Here is an 11777-nt window from a genome sequence, read left to right as displayed (position 1 = left end):
AATCTGTCCTGTGGTAACAACACTACCGCCAAGTGGTCATCTGCTACAAAAACATCTAGTTGTATCTTTAGGAGAAAGTTAACCACGAATATGAGGGTTTATTGATTTATAATGATACTCTGTAGAAGTGCAACGTAAACGAATGAAATTTGAACTTTATCTACACAGAATAAACAACAAATATAGTAAAAATTAAACAAAGCAAACAAAAAACAAAACAAAAAAATGTATATCTAAAAAAAAAAAAACAGTAACATCATGCTAGTGTTCCAGAATCCTATTTTATTTTTAAACACCTGACAAGGATTAAGCGTCATTTCTATATCAGAGTACAGTGAATCATTACATACATGTTAAGATTTGAGGACGTTGACATTATTGGCAATGTAGTGGTTTAGTGTTACTACGGAAAAGAAGTACACTTTAGGGGGAAAAAAGGCATCTGAGAAGGTGCATCATAAAAATCCAACATGGATTCTATCTACAGGTAAACGTCCGACACCGATCCCATATCATGACGGCGACATGAGGGCCTTTTCGTTACTGGTGCTGACGGAGAAACTCTTTCATGTAGGTCGCCAGAGCCTCGGTGTCCTGCAGCGTTACAGCGTTGTACAGAGATGCACGAATTCCTCCAACTGACCTGCAGGGAGAGACAAAAATTTTAAGATTTAAAAATTCTTCACACACGCAGGTGCGCACACACACACAAACTAACCTGTGACCTTTCAGTGAAATCATCCCCTTTTTGGATGCTCCCTCGAGAAACTCTTTTTCCAAGGTTGCGTCGCCTTCTTTGCTTCTGATACGGAATGGTATGTTCATGCGGCTTCGGCAGGTCTCCTCCACTGGACACCTGGAAAGAGCGACACAATATTCCAAATTTCCTTCAATTCCGAAGTAATTTATGGCACCTTGAACATAGGATTCACCGTCTATAGTAGTGATATCATGTGACTTTGCTATTAGCAAAAATTAGGGTAACTTTTGATTTTATTTAAAACAGCGTTTTGTTCACTCGGTTAAAGATCGTGTAAGTGAGCCAAGGCAAAGAGTCTAAAAAGTCACACTTGGCTCATGTACCACAGGTTGAAAACCCCTAATAATATCCAAGGAACGTTTAACTCAGTGCACTTCCGGTTTTTATATCGTATAATTTTGAAGATATACTCACACATAAAAACCGTTGGAAGAATTGATGACGTCATAAATCAACAAGGACTTCTGTTGGTTGAGTGACTCCATGGCAGCGCCGCCACCATTGCTTTTTATCCACTCCAACACAAGACCCATGATGTAGATGCTGAGGCAGAAAAATAATGAAAAAAAAAAACAAACAAAATAGAGGGGGTTGGGGAGGGTACGCATATGGACCTAAGTGTACAACTGCTGTAATGCATGAATGATAACAAGCCTCCAGTCACTAGGTGGCAGCAACTCATACAATGGTTTGTACAGATAAAAATGTACATGTTATCAGGTTCTCAATAGTATTTCAATTTGTGGGGGTGTGGGTCAGGGAGGTAACAGGGGGACATGAAAACATTTGTCCTCAAGGGGGCGCATGACAGAAAGTAATTAAGAACTGAGCTAAAGTAATAACCTGTACTCCGGTAATTTTTGGTTCAGTACCTGTAACATGGCGGAGTGTTGTACATGGAGTTCAGTTCAGCCTGAGTCTTGTAGTCCAGGATGATAGGACACTCCTTCAGAGTGTGACCCAACAAGTCCTCCCGCACGATGACCACAGTGACCCCAGCGCAGCCCACATTCTTCTGAGCACCGGCGTAGATCAGCCCAAACTAACGACAACATAAATAGAGACACCACAGGGCACTAAATGTAATTAGCATTTTTAGCTTTTACAGCACGTTTTTTCCTTCTGAGAATTTGAGAATGATTTGTTCTTTTGCAGACTAGAGGGACCGGGTTCTTACTTTTGACACGTCTATAGGTCGGGACAGAAAATTGGACGACATGTCACAAACAAGAACCACGCTGTTTGTTTCAGGTATAAAGTTGAATTCCACACCGTGGATTGTTTCATTGTTGCAGTAATAAACGTACGACGCCGCAGGATTCAAGGTCCAGCTGCTGGGATCAGGGATTTCTGGGGAAAAAACAACAAAGCTAATAGTTAGGATTCTTTTATCCAATTACTGTAGATGTGTTTAAACATTTTTGTTTTGTTTTGTGACTAATTTGGGACATATAGTTCTTCTCAAACGTTTTTATTTTAAAGCTAACATTTTTAAGCTGAATTAGCCGTGTTTTCCTCGTGGTTTAGCACATTTGCTACTCTGCACCCTACAGCTTAACATCTTCAGCTAATTTTAAATTTTATAGCTAAGTTTTCATTTTGTCTCTTAATCTGTTGAACCTCCAATAGTTTATTAAGTAACTACATTTCCCCCTACTTTTGCCATCTGTTTTGTAATATTTTAGTCGATTCTCCGATTTTTCAACAGCACTTAGCATTTTGGTAACTTTAGTTAGCAAACGATAAGGAAGGGCTACGGCAGAAAAAATTAATGAAAAATTTGTGTTATAGTTTACTGCAGAGAAGTTCTCAAACTTTTGTATGAGTAATAGTAGTACTTTGGTGGCACACGGCATGATTCAATTTCCCATGAGGATTAGGGAACTTATTGTGAGTCAAAATTGAATTTTAATTCTCGTTGTACAGTGTTTTATATTATATTATTATTATATTACTATTATTTTCTTTACTTACTGAGCTTAATTCAAAAGTTTCAAGCTGTTCTGCTATATTATACCAGTTATTTCCAGAGTTGTTTTGCAGTGTACAGTCAAGGCGAGAAAACCACAAGTTCCACAGAGACGTACTTGTGTAACTGTCCATCTTTGGGTGGACGATGTTGATTTTGCCATATTTCTCAGCTTCTTTCGCAGCCTTCTCCGACCACGTGCCGGTCACCACGTAATCAGCACACATGTCTTTTTTGAGGCCAATCAGGTTCAGAGGAATGGCACTGAACTGTCCCGAACCGCCACCCTGCAGGAACAACACCTTATAGTTGGCTGGAATGTTTCTGACGAGACAGAGACAGAGAGTTCTGATTAAAGACACAGACAAAACAAGTGGACTAAGAAAAAACGTTTCGCCCTGAATGAACCTTATTTATTGCAAAGGGGACACGCTGTACCATTTTATACAACCTGTTTGCCCTGTATTTCTTGTTCCAACAATCTCCCATGTTACAATTACCACCGTAACACGAAGACGCACCAGTGTTCTCCATTTTATTAAAGCGGTATCTCATAAACGGGAGTAAGAACTCACAGCAGCTCTCGCAGGACACTCTCTGTTCTGTTGATAATTTGGATGAAATCTGATGCTCGGTGGCTCATCTCTGGAGTGAGTGAAACAAAAAAAGTTAGTTTCAATATGTTTCATTGAGCATCAAGGTGGTATTTTATACTGCAGTCGGTTGGGTTCCTGCAACTCACCCAGAACGCTGATGCCAGAGGTGGAGAAGTTGAGAAACTCCTGTTGTGCTTTTAACAGCACCTGGAACAATATACATGTTCAGTTTCTACACACAGGAATGTGGAGGTACATATTCATGCGATTTTTGTTAATATAACAAGTAGTAAGCGTAATCACATAGAAAAAAACCCCCACTGCTCCTACAAAAAAACGATAAATGAAATGCCACGTTTAAAGGAATTATTTCCCTTATTTGTTTTTATATTTCTTACAGTATTTACGTCTTTATATGAATTTAATTAGAAAATCCAAGTTTTATGTGTTTTTAGATATCGTGTTTTAACTGTACGCTGCAATAAAAAAGTCCTTCCCTTTGCTGCCCTCTGCAGGACAAACATGAGACACATATTTTGATTTATACAGTCAAATGAATGAAGCTGACGCAACTCTGTGCATAGTTTTCGTCCAAACCTGCTGAGACTCCACAATCTCAGTGCATCGTCACAACGAAGCAAACCAACCTGTTTTGAGCCAAATAATCAAGTAATCGTTGTTAGTGATTAAGACGTTTTTTTCCGAGGCCCTGTGTCTTACAACTGTGACGATACTACAAATGCAGACGAGCGGTGCATACTTACGGATTGTGGGATTTTTGCAGGTCCAGCTCCGAAGTTGATGGTCTGTGTTTGGTCCATGTTGTCACAGATTTGCTGTTGCTGGATCAGCGGCTCAACGATTAACGACGACGGCGGCGATGAATATAAAAATGGTCGTGAACGCTTCCCGGGGATTTTCTTCTTCTCCCGTATCTTACTCCTGCTCGTCCGTTCCGTCCTGCTGCACCGGTGAGTGTGAGTGTGTGTCACACTCTCTACACGATTTGTTAAACAGCGCGTTGCGTTTATGTACTGCTCGTAAACAGGAAAGCTGCCACGTTTTTTTAAATCCATCGCTAATCTTTTGCAAAGTGAACCTTTTAACATAGCAAAGACAATAACGTTAACATACTAGCTAGCTTGAAAATTAGCGTAAATCTTTGTAGATATATATAATTATAGTGACGTTTTATTCAGTGTACACTTTATACAGATACATTATTAGAAATTATTTCTAAGTGGACCTTTTTTCGGACACATTTTAGTATAGTTGCACGTATAGTATTTGATATAAAGTAATAATAAATATATCATTTTTCGAGTTTTTTGTAATTTGTGTGTAGAAATAATATTTTTTTAAATCCTCATATAAACTCGAGTTCTGCATTTTAATCGTTACCAAAATGTCCTGTTTTACATAGAAGCGTTATTTAAAATTAGCACAGACCGTGGCAGACTCTGAAACTTTCATTTTTTTATAGAGTAAAGACAGCTTTTAACGTGGTATTTCTCACGTGGTATTTCTCAACATACTGTGTTAGCATTTCTAAACGTATTAGCTTCTACAACGGTTATATTCACCAAGGTGAATGAATATACAGTACCTAGTGCTTTTGCATGCTAGCTGAAAATCCTAGCGTGTCTATCTTTATTTTGTTAGAATTACATATTTATGAATAATATAAAAAACATTTTAATTTTTTTTAAACAAATCCTTTTATGTTCTGGTTTCAATCGGAACCACAAAAATCCTCATCACAGAAAAGCGACATCTACTTCTGTCTTTTGAAGTTACCTTATTTTCAGATAGCATTTAAATGCATCACTGAGCTCGTTCTCTTGCGTGCTCTAAAATGCAAATGGTTGATTATGATTACAATTAAACAGGCTTTAATAAACTGATTTTGGAATGGACCACTAGATGTAACCCAAGTAAACCTATAGTTACACAGAGCATAGTTTGAGAACAAGCACATATCGAGTGGTAGTGACCTTCAGCTGCACTGTTAGGGTTCTGTGTGCATCACAGGTGTATTTGTATCAGTTTGACCCAGTTTAATGTCAGAAAATACTGAAGGTGAGTATATTGATTAGGGCACATGTCAAACTCAAGGTCCACTGACCAAATGTGACCCGCCACGTCATTTTGTGTGGTCCACTGGAGCTTTAAAAGTCCAGGCTGCAGAGTTTCTTAACCTGATGGGTTTTTTTTAAATTACACAGCAATGAACAATATTTGTAACTTGAATAAATAATAATTAATTGCAGAAACGTTTATTAATACATTAGAAAGTAGTTACATTTATACAGTCTTCCAGTTACAACCAGCTCTTCAAGGGGAACTTTATCGCCCTCCCATGTCTTTATCTGTTTGTCCAAAGAAGACTCACAGATGACTGAAAACCTTCACAGAGCTGGAGGTCATGTGGCTCAGATGGAGTTTCATTCATCACGTGATCTCTTATCTCTCTCTGAGTGCACAGTATAATGAGAGTTTTGTGCAGCTTTAACAATAACCATATACATAAAAACTACTCATAATTTGGCTTAAGCGCAAAGTAAAGTGGTCAGGCTAGGATACTGATACAGCAGTGGTTTCCAAAGTGCGGGGCGGCACTCCCACAGGGTTTAATAAACTGAGATTGGGCTGACTTATTCAGATCGTACCTACTCTATACAAACACACACACTCTACAACAGGGGTGTCGAACATAAGGCTTGCCGGCCAAAATTGGCCCACTAGGGGGTTCAATCCGTCCCATTTGATGAAAGTTTGAAAGTCAGAAATAAAATGCACAAAAATATTTTCATTTGGGCGTTTTTACACTCACTGCTTGTGAATTTGGACTTTACTTCGTTAACAGTATTATTTCTTAGTCATGTTCCCCTGACAGCAGTGTAAAGACTATGTTTGTGTGAATATACAGTATAAAGTACTTTTCATCTGCAGCCCGACTAACTGCAGTTTGAGTTTCCAAATATTCAATGTGGCCTTTAGGAGCTAGATGAAAGAAAGTGCATCTCTGTATCTCCTCTGGGTGCCTGTGGATCAATCTCCCGGCCTTCGTCCGAGTCTATGTGCCCCACTCTGCGCCGTGTCCGCAACAGAAATATGGCAGGAAAGGCTTGTTTGAAGGCCTTCCTAAAGTTGTTGCCCATAAAGGCATAAACCAGGGGGTTCACAGAGGAGTTGGAGTACGACATACAGTGACCCAAAATTTTCAGCTGTGGATAAATATATGGAGAGAGAAATAATTCTAGAACAATGTTTATGTTTTTTACTGAACTAAAATGTCATCAGTGGCATCCGTCACGCTGGAGAGGAACTCACCTTATACAGGACGTAACCCTGGAGGCCAAAAGCTTGCAGCAGGATACAGACCTGAATGGGTCCCCAGCAGATGAGGAACAGCACCACCATCACCACCACCATCCTGGAGACTCGAGCTCGCATTGCTACTGCTCGCTCTGCCTGAGCCTGGAGCTGGAAAACAAGAAACTTATTGTAGAGATGTGAAAATTGTTTCAATCTGTTCTCTAATGTTATAACAAATATTAAGGATGTCCGATTATATCAGCCGATGTTAGCATAATTATGTAACATCTTAAGAATCGTTATCCATTTTTCCTCTGATAATGAAAACCCGATAACAATAGAAATGTCTGGGTATCGCCAAATGATGTTTGCTCTAGGAATAGTTTTGGGGATAAACAGGTATCTATGAAAGAGAAAGTCACTGGATGGCAGCACTGCAGCTCATTTTATTAATCTATTTTAATAATCAGGGAATTCTATGCAGAATGCTGGTGCCATCAACACAATACAGTGGTTCGTACAGATAAATAAATAAATATTAGCACGCCTATATCGGTATCAGTTGATATCGTAATCGGAAATTAAGTGTTTGGACAATAATATTGGATATTAAAATATAATAAAATGAAACCTTGGTTTTAATGACCTGGTAGCTGCTGTCGATGGGGTGCACGCCAGGTTGACCGATGCGGTTGAGCATGAATGTGTAGCAGGCAGTGATGGTGAGCACAGGCAGCAGGTACACAGCCAGGAAGCTGTAGATGATGAAGACTCTCTGGAGGAGGGGTGAGGGAAAAACCTCAGTGCAGTAGGTCTGAGGACCGTACCAGTATCCCACCTCTAAGCGCTGATAAAGTGCCACAGGGGTCGACAGTAGCAGGGATCCTGGATAAGGACAGAAGACACCGGCGTGATGTTCAAAGAACAAGAACGTCATTGTTGACAAAAATAAACTCTGAAGAAGAAGTTTGAATTCAAATGATTTATATTATCTGCCCGATATTAGCATAATTATGTAATATCTGTAAGAATAACGCAATGATTGGGTTTCGCAAATGATGTCTGCACCTAAAATAGCTTTGGGGGGAAAAGGCTGTATATGAAAGTGAAAGCCACTAGATGACAGCATTGCAACTCATTTTATGAATCTATTTTAAGAATCAGGGGATCGTAAGCAGAATGTTAGTGCTAGCAACTCATACAGTGGATTGTGGCATCGGTTTATATCGAAATCGGAAATTAAGCGTTTGGACAATATCAGCATATCGGCAAAAACATAATATTGGACATCCCCAGTTTTCTTCTATTTACTATCTTTATTCTAGTCTATCACATCCCCCCTGCAGACCACCTATTAAAAATGTTGCTTGGCAGATGGGGTCAAGTGACACAGTTCCGTGGGTTTGTAAGTTGTTTGATTTCTCACTCATACCTATCCAGATAGTGACACAGATGGTCAGAGCCATGCGTGGCGTACGACGCCGCAGTGAGTGCAGAGGGTAGATCGTTACGTAACAGCGGTCCACACTCATGGCTGACAGAGTTATACATGTGGCCTGTGCTGTGACCTGAAACACACACACACAGAGACAAACAGTTATTAGAAACATGTGATTGGAATGTTTCACAGGACCAACTCTATTGTCTGATTAGATTTCAGGGGGATGGAGGCCAAAGGTCATCCTCATGTGGCACATTTTGGTGATAACAAAAGTAGGACACGCAGTCAAACGTCTATAGGCTAATAAACAATGACATGATAAATACATAAAACAAATAGAAATATTTTAGGACCGCTTCCACGTCTTCTTGAGTTTCAACCATGAGTTTATGATTAAATAATTCCATCCCTGTGTCGTGTATATCTTCATTAAATATCACCTGCTGAAGGTAGTTGACCAGTCGACACATGAACTCTCCAAAGATCCAGCTGGGCAGTGGGTACAGTGTGGCAGTGAAGGGCACACAGCAGACCAGAAACAGGATGTCCGTTGTAGCCAGGTTCACTACAAGTCGACAACAGTGGGTCATAATCAGTATGTATATGTATGTATATCAGGGCTGTAACAGTACGTGTTTCGCCTCAATGTGTTCGGTACAAATGCACACGTGTACCGAACGTACCGATCGATACACCTGTGTTTTCAATCGTAGGGTGAACGTTGGCGATGCAGAGTAGTGATGGGAAGACCGACTCTTTTTACTGATTCGGCTGATACTGATTTTTTCTTTGGCTGTCGAACAGTAAAATGAACGAATCTTGAACGAATAATTTCATTCGTTTTACAGTAGGTGGCGCTTTAGCCCTATTGTGGGCGTTGTAAAGAAGGCTTCGGTTCTCCAACACTAAACACTGAAGGCAACATGGTTTGTACACAAGTACACAAAATACCATAAGCAATTAAACCATGTGAAAACCTAAGAAAGAAAAACACACCACAATGTGAAGATGAATAACAGCAAAAGAGACCCGAGCTCTCTGTCACGTGACAAATGAAACGAATCTGCGGGAACGAAGCGAAAGATTATTTCACAGAGTGATTCGTTCGCAGTGAGTGGTTCGTTTGCAATGAGTGATTAGTTTGCAGAGAGTTATTTGTGAGTTCAATATGACGAGTCACGAATCTTTCATATGACTCGGGAGTCACGAGTCATAGAAAAGTTTCGTTCATATTGAACGAATCACTCGGGAACGACACATCACAAATGCAGAGCGGAACAAAGTCAAACCTCCGCCGGAAGGCAATTGTGATCTAATCGGTACTCGCTCGAGTCTTAACTTGTCGCATGAATGAAGAAACGGCCCTAAACTGTAAGTACGTAGTGACGCACTTTGCCATAGCTAACTTCACTGGATTTGTCCCATTAAGTTGCACATAACGATTGTTGTGTCAGCAACAGTTAGCTCAATTGTTGTACAAATATGAGACAAGAAATTAACAGTATACCGCTAGGCAAAAACAAACAGCTTCTTGTGCGTCACATCTGAGCCAATTAGTGCCCCCTTTAAATGTCTTTCCAACTATCCCTACAGCTAATCATAATTAATCCATAGGTACCCTGTGATAAATCAGATAAATGATGTAAAAAACATAAGACAGCCATACAGATGATGTCATGTTATATCATCATGTCAAAACAGACCTAAGCTTTTATACTTGGAATTTGACAACGTTACCGATGTAGAAGTTGGTGATGGTCTTCATCTGCTGGTGTTTGGTGACCACACGGATGACCAGTGCGTTCCCCACCAGGCCGACCACCATGATGAGTGCGAAGAAAGTGGGCACCAGCCAGGCGTCGATCAGCAGTGGTAGCCCTCGTCCTTCTGAACTATAGGACTCGTTGCACGCAGGGCCACAGTCTGGACTTTGATTGGCTGATGACATCATCATCTTCATCTTCTTTGCATGTTAAAAAAAAATAAAATGAGATGAAGTATGATGTTTGAGGAAATTATGATTTTGATTCTCACCTCTGTTGAAGTGCTTTGTTTCTGCTCTGTCTGTCTGTGTTCTCTGAAGCAACAGCCTCTGGTACTGTTCTCCACAGGTCTGAGATGAAATAACTGTTATGGAGCATTGTAACAGGGAGAAAGGACGTACCACTGGTGTGTGTGTGTGTGCTGTGTGTGTGTGTGTGTGTTGAGTGGATGGAGGTTGAGTGGTGGATGTAATTTTCAGTGACATTTTACTTGAGTAACATGGTTCAGAGATGGAGCTTCAAAGAAAAATTTCAGTCATCCTCATCATCATTATCTGTAGTTGTCTGGGGCTGGCTGCCCTCATACTGGATTCAAAATAATCATCATATTTCTCCATGCACAAATGTTTCTCCATTTCTCCAAACACAAATGTTTATTCCCAATTTATTTGCACTACATATATTTATGTTTGTATGCCCACATACATAAATACATATATACTGTATATGTACTGTCTATACTAAACGTATGGTTTACATTAAGGTTATAGTCCATAATACGGTTATGGTCTATAATAAAGTTATGGTCTAGACTGAGGTTACAGTCTATAGTAAAGTTATGGTCTTTAATAATGTTATGGTCTATAACAATGTTATGGTCTATAATGAAATTATGGTCTATAATAAAGTATGGTCTATAATGAAACTATGGCCTATAATAATATTATGGTCTATAATGAAGTTATGATCTATAATGACGTTATGGTTTATAGTGTAGTTACGGTCAATATTGAGGTTGTTTTGTGTGCTCAACAGACAAAAACCAATTAAAGTAACTGTTCCACTGCAGGGACAACAGAGGTGTGGAAAAAAAAGACTGAATGAATTTTGGAGGCAGGTGGTCTCATGTCAAGCTGACAGAATGTCATGATTAACCAGCGTTTCCAGGGCAAACCAAGAACACTTTTTAAAAGCCCTCATCACATCCTGCACAGGTTTAAATGCACAGTAGCAACAGTTTCACACAGTGACACACACAGTTCAATAAACTGGCACCTGTGGGTGGCGTGAGGGACCCCTGCTGGGTACCATTTGAAAATATTTCAAGTAAATTAATGTTTTTTCTCAAAGGTCTGTATTTGTTGAAGAAGAGCAGAAACTTAAAGTTACGCTAAATAAATATTTTTCATTATTGTTTGAGCGTTTGATACTTTTTCTGTTTACAGGTAACAAGACGTTTTCTGCAGCGCCCCCTAGCGGCCGTTTTTCTTCACTCTCTCGCCCATGGGTCTCTTTCAGACACAGTGTGGCCCACATGCCGTTCACTCTCAATCCTCTGTCACACCACTCGAGTTTATTTTCCTCATTTGTTTTCATTTCAGCTTGACTTTCCTTCACCTCTGACAAACCTGATCCAGATCCACTGTGTTCATTGATGACGCAGAAGAAACAAACTCGCAGGACAAGTTCGCAGGACGCACGCTACACCGGCATGATAGAAACAGAGACTCAGGTAAGAGCAGAGGAGGGGGGCTCTGTGTTTACGTGAACATCGAGTGGTGCTGTAATAGCAGGATCATTAACACACACTGTTCTCCTGATTTAGAGGTTCTGGCAGTCTCGTGCAGACCCTTCTATCTCCCAAGGGAGTTTACAGTCGTTATTGTGATTGCTGTTTACATCCCACCGCATGCTAACGTTAGCACGGCTC

At 40.0% G+C, this 11777-nt stretch overlaps 2 protein-coding genes across 2 annotated transcripts; both read right to left on the bottom strand.

The window, feature by feature from the left end:
- Positions 1–262: 262 nt before the first annotated feature.
- On the bottom strand, positions 263–4340 carry psat1 (phosphoserine aminotransferase 1). The gene is made up of 9 exons (XM_008336337.3): positions 4090–4340; positions 3472–3532; positions 3305–3374; positions 2848–3053; positions 1938–2110; positions 1633–1802; positions 1175–1303; positions 719–856; positions 263–643 (listed from the first exon to the last, which is right to left on the bottom strand). The coding sequence occupies exons 1-9, from the start codon at positions 4144–4146 to the stop codon at positions 541–543; spliced, it is 1107 nt and encodes a 368-aa protein (XP_008334559.1). The 5' UTR covers positions 4147–4340; the 3' UTR covers positions 263–540.
- Positions 4341–5148: 808 nt separating this feature from the next.
- Positions 5149–11436, bottom strand: kiss1rb (KISS1 receptor b). The gene is made up of 6 exons (XM_025053341.1): positions 9822–11436; positions 8525–8649; positions 8076–8211; positions 7290–7528; positions 6659–6811; positions 5149–6552 (listed from the first exon to the last, which is right to left on the bottom strand). The coding sequence occupies exons 1-6, from the start codon at positions 10042–10044 to the stop codon at positions 6322–6324; spliced, it is 1107 nt and encodes a 368-aa protein (XP_024909109.1). The 5' UTR covers positions 10045–11436; the 3' UTR covers positions 5149–6321.
- Positions 11437–11777: the final 341 nt, after the last annotated feature.

Source organism: Cynoglossus semilaevis, chromosome Z (assembly GCF_000523025.1).
Source record: "Cynoglossus semilaevis isolate Cse_v1.0 chromosome Z, Cse_v1.0, whole genome shotgun sequence".
Taxonomy (NCBI): domain Eukaryota; kingdom Metazoa; phylum Chordata; class Actinopteri; order Pleuronectiformes; family Cynoglossidae; genus Cynoglossus; species Cynoglossus semilaevis.
The sequence above is the reverse complement of the archived record's forward strand: the minus strand, read 5'-3'. Positions and strand labels throughout refer to the sequence as shown.